Below are 21,199 nucleotides of genomic sequence, written 5' to 3'. Positions count from 1 at the left end.
TGCAATGATTTTTTGAATTATATCTTAACTTTTATTGTTAGGTTTTTATGTCTTTTTAAAGCTAATTTATTTTTTTAACTTTTGTAAGCCACCTTGGGTCCCATGTTGGGAGAAAGTTAGCACATAAAATAAGTAATAAGAAAGAAAGCATTTCATATCAGTTCACTAATGTCATGAAGACACAGTGTCCCAAAGAGAGTGAAGAGCAGAGCCTAGATTCAGTAGATAAGACTTGATTGAATGCTCAGTCCCTGTTCAGTGGCTCCTTCTGCCAGCACCTTTCCCTTGCCTCCATCACTTTGGTCCAACAAGTTAGTTTTCACAGGTAAATTGTACTTTACTGGCAGAGTGAATCTTCTAAAAACCCCTGTAATGTGTGCTGCCTTAGGGAATTCCTGTGATTCCCTAGTCTTAGGATTATGTTTGTACTCATATAATGGCAGAAATGGTGGGGGGCATGCTGCACGCGACCTTCTTGCTTCGGGGGGGGGGGGATAACACCAATTTTTATTAATACCTTTGTGAAGACAATTTCATACTTAACATTCACCAAGGACACCTAAGCCATTATGCATCTGTCATGAATTTTAGCGTGGTTGGAGTTGTTGGAAAGTTTCCTGAAAAACTGCTTGTTCACTGCTCTCAGAATAATACATGAGGTCCTGGTACGTAACGTTAAGTGAAAAGGACCTGAAAATGATTAAGAAATAGCAATTTGGAGTTGACAAAAATAAATGGTTTTAGTAAAAGAATGGAAGACACACAAAAATAAATATATATATCAATTGATTTCTGAGAAACTGACATTAAAAAAAATCAGGAGGATTACTTGGATGATATCCAAAGAATTGTCAAATCTTTTTACTTGAGTCAGGGAGATTTAAGTAAGGAACAGGTCTGATACAGTGATAAATTCAAATTCAAAAGTATACTTAAAGTATACTTAAAAATGCTTATCAAAGTAGTTCATGTGCTATACACCACAGTGTTTGCTATACAGATGCCTGGGAGGGCATTTAAAACTTATCTGCCATGAAAAGCAAGTTTTTAAACATTTTTTGTATGTTTAATTTTAAACAGTTATTAGTAACAATCATTTCATTTACTGTTTACTGACTGCATCATCACCCCCCCCCCCCAGTCTGCCAAGGAGTCACTTCCTGTTGAAAGAAAGGCCTCTCCTGGTCCTGAAATGACACAGTGCCCTCCAAAATGTGGATAAAATAGCCCCCAGATTTCTTTCTTCTTGGGGTAGAAGTGGTTTTGTTGTTGTTGTTTGGTATGGGGCTGGCAGCAGGATGTGGCCCTCCAAGATCTCATAGGGGACCAGTGAGACCACTTAACTAACCTCTTGACAGTTGTCCACCCCAGTGTAGAAACTTAAGTAGGCCTAGACTTACTTGTTACATTGCTTTTAATGTATCTTTGCTACATTCACATTTAAAAAAATAGTTACGAACAACATTATTTGTAATATATTCCTGCTAAACTCTAGTTTCTGGGTTAAGGTAACAATGAAAAATGTTCATTCTTAGTAATAAAAAACCAAAATTTAACCCATGTGGAATGATTTTTGGTTAATTTGTAGTGGGTTAATCGCATATAGTTGAACTGTAAACTGTAAACCAAGTGTTTCCCACATATCTAAACTATAGATTGAAAACATTCATCAGTGCTACATCTGTGGCACATAAAATCATGAACACATGCCACTGGCTTTTTCCTGCAGTACTGTATTGCAGTCACTTTGGGAGTTGCTGTAAAAGTGTGTTTGTGTCTGTGTGATCGGGAAAGGGAGTGGAGGGAGAGAGAGATGCAAGTGGGGAAAATTACATAATGTTCCAGGTTTTAGTAACAATTTTTTTATTATGAAACATAATCAACTGTGCTATCTAAAATGTAGGAGGTAAAAATCTACATTCATAGTGTATATAATGTTTCTCTTTTTTAATTCTGTACAGGTCGGGAATCCACGTGTTGAACTCACACTTTCAGAACTTCAAGATATGGCTGCCAGGCAACAGCAACAAATTGAAAATCAGCAGCAAATGTTGGTTGCCAAGGTAAACTGTACTTCTAGTAACAAGAGGGAAGAAAGAACTGAAAATGTGTTAACTTCACAGTAGGCTTTAAATCCCAGCAATATGGAAAATTTTAGACTTGAGAACTGATATTAATCCTGTGTAGGCAATGAATGTATTCTGTCTATGAGTCTCTGTTGCTCTAGGCTTGTATCAGTGGACACAAAGCTGGAAACAGATTCAGTCCGTTCCCTTTTCCTTTGTGTTTTAAATGCTGTGGTCAATAGAGATTCAGTGTTAGCTTATTACAGTCAGTTTATTTTTAAAAAATAGCTGTGATTGTAAATGCATTCACATCAGTGGAATACCATGTTTTGTGATGTTGCATCAGTGTAGCCAAACATCCAGATATTTATGCTGAGGCGGCAATTCAATACAGCAGAAACATGCAAGCTAGTTTTGGGTCCTGCACTAGTGTTTATAGCGTTCTGTGGGACTGGACTGCCCCAGCTGTATAAGCTAGATAACTGATCTCAGTTCACATTACACTTAAGTGACCCGGGAGTTATTGCTATCAATAGGTTCCACCTATTGATATTCCCACCTATTAATATTTGAGGAGTCACAGCTGCACAAGGATGTTTCTAGGCTGGGCATTAAAATGGCAAATGTGTTTGGCTGTTACCAAGTGTATAAATTATGTACTTTGGAACAATCCCCACCCGCCACCCCCAGTTTCACATATTAGCTGGTGTGGAATGTGAGTTGGAATGATTGACCAGGAAATAGATCTTGAGTTTATAAGGAATAGCTTGATGGAAATATCAACCTGGTGTACAATTGCTGTGAAAAAGACAAATTCTTAATTAGGAAAGGAATTGAAAATAAAACTGCCCAGTATTCTAATGGTTTTATGCACATCTCTAATATGTACAGTTCTGGTTACAACACCTCAAAAAGAATGTTCAGGTGTAAAATGCACATACATGGGAAATGAAAATGATCAAGATGTTGGAGTGATTCTCCTGTATAGAGAGCTTAAAAGGTTTGGGGATTTTTTACTTTTAAAAAGGGCAAGTAAGAGAGGACATGATAAAACTATATATGGGGAAAGTGGATCTCTTATAATATTAGAACATAGGCAAAGTCACCCAGTGAAGCTAAGCAGATGGAGAGTCAAGATAGATGAAAGGAAGTACTTCTTCATTTAATGCTTGTTAAATTGTAGAATTTGCTTCCAAAAGATATAGTGGGGTCCCACAGGGGTCTGTCCTGGGCCCAGTGCTATTCAACATCTTTATTAATGACTTGGAGGACAAAATTGGGGGCATACTTATCAAATTTGCAGATGACACCAAATTAGGAAGAGTTGCTAATACCCCAGAGGACAGGCTCAAGATTCAAAATGACCTGAACAGACTAGAAAACTGGGCCAAAGCTAACAACATTAGGAGGAACTTCCTGACAATAAGGGCTGTTCGACAATGGAAGACACTCCCTTGGAGTGTAGTGGAGTCTCCCTCCTTGGAGGTCTTGAAACGGAGCCTGGATGGCCATCTGTCGGGGATGCTTTGATTGTAATTTCCGGCATGGCAGGGGGTTGAACTGGATGGCCCTTGTGGTCTCTTCCAACGCTACGATTCTATGATTCTAGTGATGGCCAGGAACTTGGATGGCTTTAAAAGGAGGCTAAAATAAATGTTTAGGGCTATTGATGGCATTTAATCATAATTTATATATATTCTCCAGTATTAGAAATATATTGTTTTTGATACTTTTACTGGGAGATATGAGAAAATGCAGTTGTACCTAAGTCTCTTGCTCATAGGCTTTCCTGTAGGTGTGTGGTTGGCCTTATAAGAACAGAATACTAGAGTAGGTAGGTCTTTGGTCTGATCTGGCAATTTCATATGTTCTCATGGAATTTGCCATCTGCCCCAAATAGTATTTTTGGGTTGATTTAAGGATCAGAAGTAAAAATACAAAGATAAGAATGATGCTGGAGTAAGCTAATTACCTTTAGTCCAGGATTCTATTCATACTGTTGCTGACCTCTTCCTCCTCCTCTTACTTTTACTTCTGCCTTTACATCTTCACCTTCCTCACAATACAGTAGCTCAATTGTCCATGGATGCCTAGAAACAGGCCTCTCATGGGCCAGTTGCACGGATATATCCATCATAACTACTAGCAACTAATAGAAGCATGCATAAACTTGTCCAGTCCCCTTTAAAAGTTGTCCAATTTGGCAGCTATTACCACTTCTTGTGATAGCTAATTCCACAATGTAAATATGTGTTGTGTGGACATATAGTTTCCTTTGTACTATGTTGAATTGTACTGAGCTCAGTTTCTACAGAATTGAATTGGATAGTTTTTAAGTTATATTTGTTGTTTTGTGCGAAAAAAAATCTCAGGAGAAAAAGGAAGCATTTCCTGTATTTGTTCATTCTAAAGAAGTGGCATTTATCTTGATCCTGATCTCCTTATCTGCCTGTTTGTAGTCCTCTGCTTGCCATTGTTTCCTTTGGGAAATTGTGTAATGGAGGGTTGGAACCTATTTTGCTGTAGGAGGAAGCATGTTTGAGAAGGAGGAAATACAAGTTTCAGGAAACTTCACAGATGTGTTGGAATGAATGTTTCACTTGGACTTTTAAAAGTGTACATGAGAGATTTGATCTGGTTTCACATGAAATGTTTGCTATCTTTTGGAGGATGCAACCTAGTCAAATCTAGGTACCTCTTACATAACAGAAGCTTTAAAAATTAATTTAATGTTATTGTTAATCATATTTGTTTCTAGACTTAGATTAAGTGGACAAATAAAACCATTACCTAGTTTAAAGGCTGGCTTAGTTAGCTTTTTCTTACTTCTGGTAAACAGGCTTGTGATTGATAATGCTCTTCTAAAATAAGACAACATGATTACATGTTCTGCTTGTTTTGGTAGGAACAACGTTTACGTTATCTCAAGCAACAAGAACGCCGTCAGCAGCAGTCTGTGTCTGAGAGTGAAAAACTTCAGAAACTTAAAGAGCGAGTGGAGACTCAGGAGGCAAAGCTGAAAAAAATACGTGCCATGAGAGGGCAGGTGGATTACAGCAAGATTATGAACGGCAATTTGTGTATGGGTAGTTCCTTCACCTTTCTTTTAACTTCTGTCACTTGAGCTCCTTGGTCCAGCAGATGATTCAAAGCCAGGCCACTTAGTAACATACCTCTGTGCTTGAGCTGCTCCTACAGTATTCGTTTGTATGGGGAAACGTTAATGTGAGCCATTCTGAACATGGGCTCATCTGGAAGTCATTTCCTCAGTTGTGGCTGCATTTTTCCAGCTACTATGCTGAAGCAACAATTGCAGTTTTATAGTCCAGTTCACTGCTAATCAAAGAGGTGGCCTGTGGCCTAGTGCCAGTCCACAAACTATTGGCTGCTGGTCTGTGGTGTGTTTCTATGAGAAAAAGAAATAACTGTAGTCAATGGACACAAATATGTTGCCAGTCGCTTGCACTCTGAGGTAAAAATCCCTTCTGGTCCCCCACATCAAATAGCGTAAGATGCACTGGTCTAGATCACACTAACATTTTCTTCAGGTCATTGTGGGGACATATTTGGCTAAGACATGGCTATAGCTGACTTCATTTAGGTACAATATGATATGAAATAGTGAAATAAGAAAAATATTAACATTCTGAAACTTTATTCCAATTTTAGAATGGAAAAATTATCCTGTATTTGTGTGTTTAGGGATTTATTTACAGTTGTATTAGCAAATGATCAAGAGCCCTTTAAATGTGGTAAAGGGATTCCCAGATTGCTACATAGTAAGCTAGGTGCATGAACAGGAAAGGAACACTTTCTTTTAATAGTGCCATTATTAGATGCCATTTCAGTTTTCCCCCGCAGTCTTGCATGTATGCCTCCTTTTAATGTGAGTTGCTTGTATAATTATGGATTGTAGTATGGAACAGAAATTAATTGGCCCAAACTTCCAATATTACAGGAACCAGAAGGCTCATGGCAAGTTTGTGATGTCCTAAGTATTCTAACAGGGAACCAGAGATTGTGCAACCTCAGACCTCAGAGCACATGTCCATGGGAATACTGTATGTGTATTCAGTATTAGCTCCTACATTTGGCTTATGCTACATCTGATCAGTAGAGCAGTTTCTTCTGCCTGCTTCATTGCAACCTTCATGAAGTGATTTCAGAGACCCTAAATTGAGGAGCATGTAATCCAAATCCAAATTTAGGTGGTACCACCTTTCCCAGACAGAACTTTACCCTAGTCACAGCTCTTTCTTTCTCATCTCTATGCTCCCAGTTATTTCGCTCTTATACTATTCAAGTTTTGCAGGAAGAAAATACTAATTTTGATGGTTGGAGATACAGCTTCCAGGCTTAAAGTGGCCTCCTTGGTGGTGTTACCTTCTGTCTTGCCAGCTTTTATCTTAGATTCCATTGCTTCTCTCCCAGAAAGGTTAAATGCCTCATCTCCCATTATTGATCAAATTTCAACCTGATCTTGCTGTGCATCTAGGTTTCTAAAAAGATACCAGTAGAGACTATCTAAAAGCATAACTGCATCATGATGGGACTGCTATTGAAGAGAGGACTATTCTAAATCCAGTTTTACTATTGAGCCAACAGAAGATTCCCCCACAACTGGCTTATTACCTCTCATACCAACTGATAGGTGTATTCCTTTTCCTGTTGTATTTTAATTGCAGCTACTGAAATTGAACACATCAGTGCCATGTTCCAGGAAAAACAACAAGAACTCCAAGCTGCAGTATTAAAAGTGGATCAGCTTACTCAGCAGCTTGAGGACCTGAGGAAGGGGAAGTTGAATGGTTTCCAGTCTTACAATGGGCAGATGACTGGGCCTGCAGCTGTAGAATTAAAAAAATTGTACCAAGAGTTGCAGGTAAGTAATGAAGGCATGTTTTTTACTTGGAGCATATTAACAAAACTGAAGGTTTTTTCGACTTAATTTTATTTTTCCAAGACTCAGTAATTTCTCTGGGACAAAATGTTTAGGTTCTATCAGAATAAATAAATTTACTGTAGCTTGTTACATACTTGGCACCCTGTTCTGTTATTACAGTCCCAGCAAGACCATTAAAAGCAGGCCAATCATGGAACACCATATACGCCTAATGGGCAGTGTTGGGCTTAGTGGAACACAGCTGTGAAGTTGTGAGATGTATTATAATTGGTAATGCACGTGAGTGAAACCATGTTGATATTTTAATGTGCATGCTAGCAGGTCTTAAGAGGATGAAAGTTAATATCTTCATGCCTTCAAAGGTCTTACAGCAGAGGTAAAAAGGAAGGTTGTAGTACACTATGTCCCTACACAATTTTGGCTGTGGATAGCCACATCAAGAGAAAGGAAGTAAAAAGACCCAACAGCAGTTGCAAAAGATCTGGTATATCATGATCTTCCTTCAGCTGTCTAAGCCTTGCGGCAGATGGAGGTTGACCTTTGTTGCCAGTCTTTTCAGGCTTAGCACAAATTGAGGAAGGAATGGTGACCAGTTTATATGAGGCCTACTTTCCTTCTGAAATGGGGTGGGCCTGCTGGTTTGGGAAAAGATGGTAGACCTCCTCTGAACAAATCTTGCCAATTTATGTTATATGTAGTTTTAATAATGACGTTTGTGTATGGGGGTGGTCTGCTGTCAAATTTGTAATGTGTGAAATGTTTTGTTCTATGTGGAAAAGTAAAAAATAACAATAAAAAAGAACAAATCTTGCCAAGAAAACTTTGTGATAGATTAGCTTTAGGGATGCGTAATTTGGAAATGACTTGAAGGCACACCAGTGAGACACAGAAGTATATAGATTTAAGTTCTGACCTGAACTCACTTCCTTAGATGTAGATGTAGCTGAAATAAATTGGGCTTACTTCTAACTAGGCATTGGGTATATACTAAATTGCATTGGTTTGGCTCCAAATAACTGTATTGAGCTTGGAAGTCACTTGTTACAAAACTAGTTATGTTTTGCTGTAGAAGCTGGAATGGTTTTATTTACTTATTTTGTCTATGACAGTCAGGGTTATAATTGATAGGTTTTCAGTGTAACTAAGGGAGCGTGCTCCTCTAATTTGGTACTTGGTGTGTTCTGATCTAATAGAAGAGGAAGAAGGTTCACATGGATATTGTGTAGCTAGCAAGGAATAAGGGAACCAGGAAAAAAGGGGGAGAGAGAGGGTGAGGGAGACACATTAAAACATGAGCTGTGCTAGAGACTCAGAGTAGTTGGAATTAAGAAAAACAACAACTAATTTTTCCAGTTCTGCCCAGTGAAAAGATCAGAATCCTGCTGATGGCAATGTGAGTATATTGCAAGGGGGGGAATGCCTTGCCAGGCCAGTGGCTCCAAATAGTGTTACACGCTAGGACTGGGTGGATTGATGTTGAGATATGAAAGAGAGTTCAGAGCAGGAGGAGGTATTTCTTTGCACATCTGAGCCCATCTCGGGTATGAGATTTAGAGCAATTGTGTATAGAAGAGGTGATGAGGAACAAAGAGGAAACGAGTGAGTGACTGCTTCTGTGTGCTTACTGCTTACCCAAAGCAGCTGTGTGGCCTGGTATGTTGTGCCTGTGCAAGTGACACTGCAGAGAGTCTAACCAGGGTAGTTAATTGAGGATTATGATAATTAGAGATGAGAGACCTATAGAACACTTTTATGTATTTTTCAGCCCTAACAGTTAAGGAAATGTTAGGAAATGTTAGTTAAACATAATCTACTTTCTTTCTGAACTGCAGTAAGAATAACAAATGATGATCAGAGTAACAGGTAACATCGTTAGGTCCTTTTAAACATTGAAGCTCTGAAGGTGTACAAATACTGTAATTCTGTTTTTCCCAAAGAACCTTTAAGAATATATTCCTCCCACCAAACTACTGTGTTTAAAAAGCCAGTTGGAAGCAACAGCAGAAGAGCCTGCACTTAAAATTAAAACAAAGAGAAAGCCATGGAGTACCTCTAGATGTGCCTAAAGTTGCTTTTGGAGCTTATCCACATAGTCTAAGATGTTTCACCTTTAAAAATACAATTTGAAATGATGAAACTCTGAATGATAACCTCTGTATGTTTTGTAGATTCGTAACAGGCTTAACCAGGAGCAGAACACCAAGCTTCAGCAACAGAAAGAGTTGTTGAACAAGCGTAACATGGAAGTAGCCATGATGGATAAGCGTATCAATGAGCTACGTGAACGCCTGTACAAGAAAAAAGTTGAGGCACGTCAAAAAGAAAACATCCCTGTAAGATAAACTATTAAAAGGGCCACATTTCAGTGATTTCTACAAAGCCCATAACACTTCATAAAGCTTCCACTTCCATCTGCCCTAGAATGTTAATAATTGCAAATATTTATGTCTCTTAAACTTATCTGTCTTCTAAGTTGAAATTTAATGCTAAAACATTAGTTCTTGCACAGAAATATTGTTAAGGGCCAGACTGAGTATAGCAAAAGGGTGAGTTGATTTTTACTGACACTGTTGAATTATGTTAGAAATAGAAACTGCTTCGATTTACTAGAAAGCTTGTGAATTTCCTGTAATGCAGGCTGCCATTCTTTTATATAGAACAAATAAGGAGAAATAAGTATTTGGGAATGTACTTTCTGAAATAGAACGGACACTCATTAAAATTCATACTGTCTGGCAGTTAACACATCACAGTAGTTGGGAATGGGGATCATAAAAGAGAAGTGTGACTTTCAGAAGCATTGTCTGAAAAGGAAACATCTAGAAACATAAAATGCTCAAAAAGGGTACAGGAAGGGGAGGGCAGGAGAGAACTAACCAGTTTTGCGCTTCATTGAGGAACACTGTATGTATTACATAATTGTGTTACCCTTAGACACAATTATCCATAGATATCCAGATACTAACACATCTTTGATTTGTCATTTTTTAGTTAAATCGAATAAATGGAACATCTTCACCTCAGTCATCAATGAATGCTTCAGGCAGAGTTGCAGCTGTAGGCCCCTACATTCAAGTTCCTAGTTCCAGCAGTTACAGTGTGCCAGTTGATCCAGTGAAACCACAGTCTCTCACCATTACAACCAGTGCAACTCATGGAAGATCTAAATCTGGTAGGCAATTCTCCATAACACATACTATTGTTTTTTGAAGTGGAAGTTGTCCCTTGCAAGTGGTTTTCAATCTCTTCTATCAAATGAGAATTAATTGGGTACATCCTTATTTTATTTCTCATTCTGACAACTGGCAGAAATGCAAGTTGGGTATCTTTGTCTTTTCTTCATTTTATATCAGATATCTCTATGGAGTTGCCAGATATGTAGCACAACCATATATGAACTTTTAATTAAAACTATATGTAGAATTGCAGGAATTGATAGGAACAGTTCTGATGCCTGCATTGTGGCTGAATATGTAAAAACAGTTTAACATGCATCTTCATGTGCATTTATGTAAACTGTTTCTGTATCTTGGTGTTTTTTCTTGCATAGTTTATCTTTTAAAATGAACATTTGGGACTTAGCCATTGAAAACATTCCTACCTGTAGTGTTCATAACAGAAACTTTCTCCAAATACTTTAGCACCTAGTTAACTTCAGTGCTATATGAGATGTAGTCCTAGATATAATAATAACACAATCTTTTAAAAATCTGACCTTTTCCCTTCAAAACCTTACTTGTCAAGAGTTTCTGTCTAGTTCCAGTATAAGGCAATGTGAGGTCTCTTTCTTACTGTGTCATTTATCTTACCCCTTATGTTCCTGTTATCTTTTGCATTTTAATCTGTTTTTTGTTATTTATGTTGTAACTTTTCCCCCACATCCTATTTTCTCCTTTTTTCTTTTTCTGTGTGACTGGATCTGGTCATCTTCTATAGATACAGACTATGGGTGTTTGAAAAAATCTCCAGCTCCCTGGAAGATTTCTGATTTAGACATTATAGTGGATCCTATTCTGTCACCTCCCTCTCTCCAATCTGCTGCTCACAATATCATCCATTCAGCATCTACTCTTTCTGAGATCCTGAACTGTGAGTCCATAGAAGATCTTTGGCAAGCTAAGAAATCCCATATTTAATATGGTCATCTGAGCTCTGGCACACAGATACATATTAAACAGGGATTTTTAGAAATTCTGTCATGTTCTACTGCATATTGTAGAGCAGTGTGAGAGAGTGTGTGTTTGTCTGTGCATGTGTGTGTGAGGAGAAAATGTATATGACTTTTTTGAGATTTCAGCCAGTAAAGTTTATTTTATAAACTTTCACATATTTGAAAAAGTGGAATAGTGTGGTAGGGTTGAATATAGAAGGTCACTAGGTTGTGCACATAATTAATGTACAACATCGTATACATTTTGAAGTACCATATATACTCGTGTACAAGTCGACTATGGTATAAGTCGAGGGAAGGTTTCAGGTTCAAATCCTGGATGTGACCTGTGGATAAGTAGACAGTAAAACTTAGGGGGCTATATGAATGGTAGAAAGGGGGAAATACCACTTTCATCTCTCCTTCTCCTTCTCTGGACCTCTCCCAGCCGGTTCCCAGGTGCTGGAGGAGAGGTTTTAACATTGGATTGAGAAAGGAAGTAAGTGGATTTAAATAGAGAGTTGTTTCCATAAGGAAGCAAGGTCTTGCAAAAGGGACTGGAGACAGAAGCAAGTGGTTTTAAATGGAGAGGTTTTTTGATAGGAAGTCAGATCTTGCAAAAGGGACTAAAGAAAGAAGCAAGTGGATTTAAATGTTTTTCCTCCTTAGGAAGCCAGGTCTTGCAAAACAGATCAGAGAGAGAAGCAAGTGGATTTAAATGTGGAGTTTTACCATAGGAAGCCAGGGCTTCTAAAATGAAGCAGAGAGAAAAGCAAGTACAGTAGATTTAAATAGGGAGGTTTTTTGATAGGAAGCAATGGCTTGCAACACAGACTGGAAGGGGAAGGAATTGTTCTTCAATGGAGATTGGTGCATCAGGTTTGCTTGCTTTAGGACCTTTCTAAGCACTACTGATGTACTGACTACCCAAAATTTTAGGGTCAATTTTGGGGCATAAATTTCTGGACTTATAGTCGGGTATACGGTGGGCAATTTCAAACTTTTTAAAGTTAATTTACTCGTATACTTAGATGAATTATGCGCAAGTGTGATCTTTGGCAAGTCACACTCTCTTAGCTTCAGAGGAGAGCAAAGGCAGAACCACTTCTGAGGGAATCTTGCCAAGAAGACTACATGATAGGTTCACCTTAAGGTTGCCACAAGTCAGAAAGGACCTGAAGGCACACACCAACAATAATAACAACAGTTCCTCACATGTTTAGACTGCTGTCCTGTGCCCAATTATTTAGAAGTTAATTCCCACTAAACATAGTTGGCTTACTTCTGCATACACCTGAATAGGACTGCACTCTACTGCTGTTGTCCTGAATCAAGTGGGTAGAGAGTAAGGCCAGTGAAACATATTAAAAATTAATTCTGAGTAATCACTGATTATGACATCCATCGTTAGCCTCTCCTCCATCCTTTTTTCCAACAGGAAATGGAAATTCAGTTTAAGTTTTTAACATTTTTAACAGATTGTAAGCTGACAATCTTGTTTAATAACACTGGTGAAATCAGATTTTAGATTCCTGTAAAAAGTACAGATTGCAATTTGATAGATGGTTGTAAAAGAATATCTAGTCGGATATACTGTTGTTAAACAGATCACTGGATCTGAATATGGTTTCAGAAAGACAAGTGCATTTATTTATTTTTGCCCTATTTTCCTGCTGTAGTTTCCCTTTCAAAACGGACACCAAGGCCTCAGATCTACTTACTGTCTGAGCACAGTTCTTGGCCTCTTCAAACTGCTATAATGTCTGATCCTGAGATTGCTTCCCAAATGGTTGAAATCTGACAGCATAATGAGACAGTTTTTCAAAAACAGAAACAGGAATAAAATGAATTGTTATAATACCACTCTGTCTCCCAAGAGCTTTGCAAAAATTGTATGTGTGCAAGGTGCTTTTGGTTTTGTCTCTTGAACAGCAGATTCCCATGTTGCAAGTAACTGCCTGTTACAGGATCTTTGAAAAACACTTTATGATATGAAATTTAGACCATGTATGTGTGTCTGTGTATCTGTGGTTCTACTTGTCATTTAGAGCGGGTGGAAACAAACCTTTCAGACATACTCCTTGAATCCTGGCTGATATAAATCTTGTCTCAGAAGCTTGTTTTCAGAATAAAGTCTTCCTTTCTCTAAAAATTATGGAAACAAGATGCACAGATAGGCAAAGCAGTCAGAAAAGAAGCTATACTCCAACATATAAAATTTTTATATTTTATGAAAAAAATTGTGAAAAGCAATAATTGTTTTAAATATAGATTCCTTAACATGTCAATTATTCAGAGAGTTGTCCTCCTTTTCAGGTGTTGTCTTACCAGAAAAAAAGAAAATGTTTTGTTTTCTGAGCTGTGTTTGTGGCACAGTATTTTTAAATACCATAATTAGAAAGATCACTGGTTTTGTTACTGTTAACTTTTCAGTGCTCACTAGCTCACTTGAAGAGGTTACATAAAGTCTGTGCACCTATTCATAACTATTACTATTGTACAATCTGTCTCTGCTTCAAAGCCAGAAATAATAATAAAACCCTAACCTTCATTTAGATAGAAGATAAATTTGGATTTACTAGTACAGTTGCCTCTCCTAACTTGCAGATCTGAGATCCATGACCTTGAATACCCACGGAGGGGTGACTTCCACTATTTTCAATGGTGTGCACCCTATATGCATGAGCCTCTGTTTTCGCGGAGGGGGGAGTCCAGAACGGATCCCCACGAAAACGGAGGGCCAACTGTAGATCTCTTGAAAATTTGCGATAGAATGGAAAAGCTTCCTGGTTCCTTATAGATGTATACTTCTTGGTCACTTATTTCCCAGCACATTTTATAGGTGCTCTTCGCTTGTAAAATAGGTGCGTTAAATGGTTACTTTTGAGCTGACTTCTTTGTCTGCTGGCCAGTTTTTAAGTTTTGCATTTAAAATCCCTGTTATGCAGGGTAGTCATGCAGGTTTCAGACTTGTGTATTTTGGCCATCCTAGTCTTCCCCAGACGAATATCCTATGAATGTTATAAATTAAATTTTCATCACTCCTAACCTATCCTTTCTGACTGGAGTATGTGGAAGTCCAGCATATCTGGAGGGCACTTGTTTGGTGAAGTCCTGTTATGAGATGCACTGGTTACTGGGAGCCTTTGGTCTTTCACAGTTTGCTTTTTAAAGAAAGCTATAACAAGTGTTAATTAAGTTTCTCGCAAAGTACAATGGAGAAGAGACTACAAGACTACTTATCTTTATATTTCAGGTGTAGGATACTACACTGGTATCATTGGTAACCTTTTTTAAAAGACTCCTTTTCTAGAGCATCCGATGAACTCCTTAAAAGCAGATCAGATTGTTGGCTGGACAGTCCAGCATATGAGTGATGTTAGCCCTCAGATTGGGCAAAAAACCTAAACCATATTTGATTTTCAAGTACAGTACATTTATTCAGGGACCAAACAGTGAAAAGTTTTGAAATATATAAATAAAATAAAATTAAGATCCTAACAATAATTCAGACAGCACATCTTACAGGGCTGATGGAGAGGCAGGGCCAACTAGTGACTCCATAGTGTGGCTTAGTATTGTTTTGACTTTTTGCCAACCACTTGAGGGCTGAGCAATAATCAGTGACGGAAATTCAAACTAACCACTCAGTAGCCTCCATTACTTTTCCATGGTGGTGTGATTGTGCACTTCTTTGAAGCATGACATTATTCAAAATGGAGATGGGTCAAGAAATCAGATGAGGACTAGGACTTGGAAGAGCAGCTAAGAAGGAATTAGACAAGATCCTCCTGTACAGAGATATGTCATTGCATACCAAGGTCAGGAGTGTCCATGCCATTGTATTTCCAATTTTTATTTATGGTGGTGAAAGCTGGACAGTGAAGAAAGCAGATAGGAGAGTTCTGCAGATACCCTGGACTGCCAAAAAGACCAATAAACGGGTCCTAGAGCAAATCAAGCCTGGTCTCTCCCTAGAAGCCAAGATGATTAAGCTGGGACTGTCATACTTTGGCCATATCATGAGAAGACATGTCAGTGTGTGTGTGTGTGTGTGCGTGCATGCCTTCACGTCACCTGTCAACCTATAGTTATCCCATGAATTTTGTGTGTAAGATTAAAATATATTTTATTGGTAATTCATTATTACAGAAAAGAAAAAAGAAACACAAACAACAACAAACAAAATACAACAAAGAAATAAATACATACCCTCTCCAAATATACTAAATACTAACTCTTACCCAACCTCCCCCCTCCTCCTTCAGTCCCTGGGAAAGTCAGCAGGGATTGACTCCATAAGTTTCATAAGGTTTTCTTAGGCAAGTATTCTCAGAGGTGGTTTTGCCAGTTCCTTCCTTTGAAATACAGCCTTGAGCTCCTGGTGTTTGTTGGTGATCTCCCATCTAAGTACTAACCAGGGCTGACCATGCTTAGCTTCCAAGATCAGACAGGATCTGGTGTCTTTAGGGTGCTTAGGATTGAGAAGACATGACTCATTAGAAAAGATAATCATGCTTGACAAAGTAGAAGGCAGTAAGAAAAAAAGATTATAGATGGATTGATTCTATCAAGGGAATCACTGCCCTGAGTTTGCAAGACCTGAGTAGGGCTGTTGATGATGGGGTGACTTGAAGGTCTCTCATTCATAAGACTGTCATAAGTCAAAGTCACTTTGATGACAGTTACTGTATATACTCGTCTATAAGTCAAAAAATGTATGCCCCAAAAATGACTTCAAAATCCTAGGTTGACTTATTTATGGATCAGTATGGTAATGTGATAGCAGCTCTTTCAGATTACCCCATGCAGTCAGGAGAGCAGTTTCTTTCTCTCTTGGGCCAAGCAGAAAGAGTCCTGGGTGACTGAGTGCTGTTAAAGAGTCCCTCTCCCACCCGCATGCCTCACTGTCTCAGGAGTGAAGGCTGAAACACTGAAGCAGAAAGCCTCATGCACACACTGAAGGAGCCTCCAAGTTTTACCCTTGATTTATCCATGGGTCATGGCAAAATCCATAATTTTGGCCCCAAAACCTGCCCTCGATTTATAGTTGAGTATATACGGTAACAATCACAAGAAAGTCAGAAGCTTGGGTGGATCTGCAGGGATTTAATTAATGTAAGGCTGAGTCTTAAGGGGTAATGTAAAAGGGAGGTCAGTTTTGAATATACAGAAATTGAGATTGTGATGCCAGAAACTGTTTGAACATACTGGGTTGTGAAAGAAGTAGATTGTATTGTCCTGGTACTAAACTGAATATATTTCCAGTACTGAAACTGTAATATGAAGCTTTTCTGCACTTCTTTGTGAACTAGAGGTTCAAATTGAATCTTTTAGATGAGTGCCCCAAAAATAAATCTTATCAATTATTTGTTTGTATTTATTTTGAGAATTTATGAACAGCCCTTTCATCCAGAAAGAGAATTTTTGGTAGTTCAAGGAACCACCTGAACAGCAGATCCTTGTTTGGAAATTTATTTCTGAATTTGGGGGGCATTTGCTGGATTGGGGTGCTTTTGGTGGCATCTACTGTATATCAAATTCAGCTTTAGTATACTGTACTTATAGTTAGGCACAAAGTTAAGATGGGTCTAAGATGGGAAGAATAGAAAATTTCACTTGACTTTCTGATCCCTTTGTACTATCCCAGATGATGGTAAAAGAAGGTCATGGACAGTATCAGATCTCGATGTTGGACTTGAACGCAGCTCTTCATGGCATTCAGGAAACAAAAAACAGTTTCTGAACTGTATGTTACACAAATATCAGCATGAATTATTTACTTCACCAATCAGCAGTCACAAATTAATCTATTCTAAATTAATCATGTTTCAACCCAATGAATCTATAGAATCCAGCTAAAATTTGACATGGAATGTTTAATATTAATTTTAATTGTAATGTATTCTGATTTCATTATAATCCTATCCTACGGCTTAGTGCACGTTACTGAAAGATTAGTCTTTCTAAGGGAGATTTTATTAAACTTGAAGACCATTTATAATTGTTTTCAGAACTGTGCCTACACACATGTACACACAAATACACATTCTGTAAAATTACAAAAATAACCTGAAACTAGATATAATTAAGTGTACAGTGGGGCCTCACTATCCACAGGCTTGCCATCTGTGGATTTAAGCATCCATGGATAGCAAGCCCCATTGTCCCCAATGGTGGTGTGCTCATGCTGCCATGTTGCCATTAGGACAACGGGACTTGAGATCCTTCGTTTTTTCATATCCATGTGCCGGGATGGAACAGACCCCTCTACAGATACAAAGGCCCAACTGTATATGATTATGACACCAGAATCAGGAAACTGTCATTACCAGAATCATAAAGTTGGAAGAGACCAGTATTACCATAATTTCAAAGCACAGTTTGAAGTTGGTTTAAGAATCTGGTATATTTTGATCTTAGCTATAATTCCCTAGTTTAGATGGTACTGGAAACAATGGTTAACAATGGACCCCCCCACGTAAAGGGAATTCTGTGTATGCTCAAGCCCCATTGAAGATAATGGGGCTTGTGCATGCAGTGCATGCATGATTACAACTTCTGGATGCGCGAGGCTTCTTCTGGTGCAGACTTTCAGCATATGCTGGAGTCCGTGTAAGCCAGGCATGCCCGTGTATAACACGGGCGCACTGTACCACAAAGGGAGTAGAAAAGGGTGATGTGATACAAGGCACACAGTACAAAGTTTATATATAGCTTAGTTTAATAAGCCAAGATATGTGCCTCTCAGTTGAGATCCAGAGCACCGTAAAACATTATGTTTGAAAAACATATGCTAGTTCTAGAGCCTGGATTAGTCCGAGCCATTTTGTTGCCCAAGACAGAGCAGCAAATCCTTCCCTTCCTTACTCCCACTACTAAACCAAGGTGCACAGTACCCAAGGATGGCACAGTTATTTGGGCAGCTGAGGCAAAAGTACACAATGAAAGTAAATGTACAATAATATATTAAAATAGTAAGAATTAGGTAACTTTTCATGATACTCAGCTGCTTTGGGAAATGAACATACTCATATCTAATGGTAAGACCAACCCTATAAAAGCAAGCCAGACACATGTAAAAACTGGGGTCCCTTGAGTATTTTTGTATAAATTTCAGACAGAAAGATGGACAGATATAAGGAATTATTTAGAAACAAGCCAAGGGATAGAGCTGGATACAAAGTGATTTTCTAATCATTTGGCTCCTTCATAATTCTAGTGGATAAACTTTTGATTTGTAAGAGATTCACCATATATATATATATATATATATATATATATATATATATATATATATATATATTTCCAGTCTTTTAAGTCATCATTAGCATGTCTAGTTATCTGTTTCCAAATATGTCTATATATGTTACCATGTATTCTCAGTTATTTATTGGTGAGAGTTTTGACAGCCCATTTCTAAACACGTTTACTCAGAAGCAAGTCCCACTTTGTTCAGTGGGACTTTTTTCTAAGTAGTTGTACACTGAGCTTTTACCACCTTAAAGTTGTAGATTGTAGAAGATGAAAAGTAGACATTTCCTGGTACAACTTTGTATTATGAAATGTGTAATAATAAAGTTGTTTAAGTTTTGAATTTAAAATTTTAATTAAAATTATGATTTAAACATCTTTGAAGAAAATGTATTGTGTACAATGGGGGTGGGGGACCCTAACTCATTCCAATAAATGCACAGGTTTTTTGAAAGGAGAGAGTCTTTGTGCCTCCATATATATTCAGTCTTTTAAAATTATTGTTATTGTTTTAAATTGTTCTACTTGGTTTTATTGTACACCACTCTGAGATCTCAGTATTTATTAAAAAGTAGAGAATTTTCATTCTTAATCCCATTCCTTAATGGCCTTGAGCTGCAAAATGTAGCCTGCCTTCTGCACTTCACAATTAAAGTGTAAAATTTGAATAATGAAATACTTTAGTTTATATACATGGACCTTTTTTTAGAGCTCACAGAAGTATATCCCTAAAATTATGAAGTCTTGCTAAATTGAACATAAAAATGTTTAGAGCAGTAACAGCCAATAGGATTTCCAGATTCTAAAGAAGACACAGTTCTGACCATCTTAATAATTATGCAGTAGATGAAATTCTGCTGTGCATAGCTTGTTATGTTTCTGAAATTCCCTTTTCTACACATTTATGAGACGTTTGGGTGCCCTATCCCCTTCTATATTGGGCTATCCCAGGATATACAAGTACAGTAGTTTCTTTGTAGACTTGTCTTGTGATTTAATTCCTGCATAATTTTTGCCACCTTGTGGCAGGATAAAAATGTAAACAAGCAGAGAGGGTGCATCATTTTGAAGTGGAAGAATGAGGTGTTAATCTCCGCCCCCAATTGGGACCACAACCTCTTAGTAGTAAATATTAAAATATGCATGTAAGAAATATTGCAGATTACAAACATGTCTGATTTTTGAAATTTTTAATCCTATGTTTGATTCAATTAATCTGAAAAATTAATTCTGCCTCATGCTGTACAGCATGTGTTTTTGCTTTGCACACCTGGGAATCAGTAACTGTTTAATAAAACATTTCCCTTTGTTTCAAGCTAATGATGGAACCTGGCCAGCACTTAAGCAGAGCTCTTCTGTGATAAAGCCACCACAAATCTCCAATGCAGACTGGAAGGAATCAAACATGGATGCTGCTTTGAAGCAAGGGACTATATCTAGTCAGCCACTGTCGTCTTCAGCATTAGGAAGCACTGATAAGATGGTAAGTTTCTCTCTCCTTTCCCCCCTTCCCCCCAACCCCCCCCTCGTTTTTTTTTGCATTGTACGTATCAAAAATTCCACTGCTTCAAGGATTAGATTAAGGTATCTCTTGATTTCTTGTTTGCCAAAATCTTGTCTTGGGTCACCTTTAGAGGTTTTTTAAAGAGTATTTTAGGGGCTGTGCAGACTGTCCCTAAGGGGTGGCCTGCAGCCACCTCCATTTTTGCCAAATCAGGGCTGCAGCAACCACACACTGTGGCCCCAATCTGGCCTTTGCAAGGCGCAAAAAGGAGCTGCAAAAAGGAGCCACAAAAGGTGCAATAGCCATGCTGCTGCGGCATTACAACACTCCTTTGGTGCTACGTCGTACGAACACAGCACCAGAGGAGTGCTGTGATGCCATGCACCATGTGGAGCAGTGCACGGCATCACACCAGCCTCGGTGTGGAGTCAGGGCATGCGTCATGTGGACTTGCCCTGACTCCACCTGCAAGCCAGCCTTTAAGGCTGATCTGCACAGGGTCTTATTTTCTGTCTGGGCTAGAAGAACCACCCTGACACCTTTCTGATACTTTTTATTTTTCATTCACAGGGTCTTGATATGGGGAAAGTACCACCAACCATCTCTGGAGTAAGTAAGCAGTTGCCTCAAAATTATGGGACCTATCCAAGCGCTGTTCCTTTAGGAACAAGTTCTACCAATTCTCTGGAAAGACGAAAGGATGGTAGCCTGCCAAGACCTGGCTCCACTGCAGCAAACCGGCAAAGACCTGTGCCATTACCTCCAGCAAGCAGCATTCATCAGCCTAGTTCCTCACAACAAATACAACAGAGAATATCTGTGCCTCCAAGTCCCACATATCAGCCTTCTGGTGCTCCATTATTTCCAGGAGGAGATGGCAGACCTGATCTCCCTTTAACTGTGGCCATCAGGCCTTTTCTTGCAGATAAAAGCTCAAGGCCCCAATCTCCTAGGAAAGGGCCCCAAACGGTGAACTCCAGTTCCATCTATTCAGTGTATCTTCAGCAAGCGACACCACCAAAGAACTACCAACAAGCTGTGTACAATACTCTAAATAAGTCCGTTAAAGCAGGTAGAATAATTTGATGTTTTCTTTCTTTTCTGAAAATGTTTTAAAAGCTGCTTGATAATTACAAAGCTGCTTGTGTTTGATAGAAACTAGGTTTTACTGTCATAACTTCCTTAGTTCAAATACTTAAAAAGAAATGGAACGTTCTGCAAATTCAGAAATCATTGGCAAACTGAGTACAGAGCAAGTCTGAAACATTGCATCAGATTTGGAGGGTTAATATGAGGGGTGATTGTTAGCGCCATCTCACTTT

General features: G+C 38.4%; 1 protein-coding gene across 9 annotated transcripts in view; it reads left to right on the top strand.

Annotated features, from left to right (window-relative positions):
• PPP1R13B (protein phosphatase 1 regulatory subunit 13B) overlaps window positions 1-21,199 on the top strand; it is a 58,159-nt gene that overhangs the window by 21,459 nt on the left and 15,501 nt on the right. For 4 of the 9 annotated variants that reach the window (XM_042445650.1, XM_042445645.1, XM_042445651.1 and 1 more), the window contains exons 2-10: window positions 1,962-2,063; window positions 4,972-5,146; window positions 6,752-6,948; window positions 9,138-9,302; window positions 9,961-10,141; window positions 10,906-11,058; window positions 16,770-16,868; window positions 19,690-19,856; window positions 20,448-20,949. In XM_042445650.1, the coding sequence (XP_042301584.1) occupies window positions 2,007-2,063; window positions 4,972-5,146; window positions 6,752-6,948; window positions 9,138-9,302; window positions 9,961-10,141; window positions 10,906-11,058; window positions 16,770-16,868; window positions 19,690-19,856; window positions 20,448-20,949 (1,696 nt within the window). In that variant the 5' untranslated portion in view covers window positions 1,962-2,006. The remainder of the gene's footprint in view (window positions 1-1,961; window positions 2,064-4,971; window positions 5,147-6,751; window positions 6,949-9,137; window positions 9,303-9,960; window positions 10,142-10,905; window positions 11,059-16,769; window positions 16,869-19,689; window positions 19,857-20,447; window positions 20,950-21,199) is intronic. The other 5 variants (XM_042445646.1, XM_042445649.1, XM_042445652.1 and 2 more) reach the window with 5 other exon arrangements.

This window comes from Sceloporus undulatus, chromosome 1, assembly GCF_019175285.1.
Source record: "Sceloporus undulatus isolate JIND9_A2432 ecotype Alabama chromosome 1, SceUnd_v1.1, whole genome shotgun sequence".
In the NCBI taxonomy this organism is placed as follows: Eukaryota; Metazoa; Chordata; class Lepidosauria; order Squamata; family Phrynosomatidae; genus Sceloporus; species Sceloporus undulatus.
Note: the sequence above shows the minus strand (reverse complement) of the source record. Positions and strands in the feature narration are given on the sequence as shown.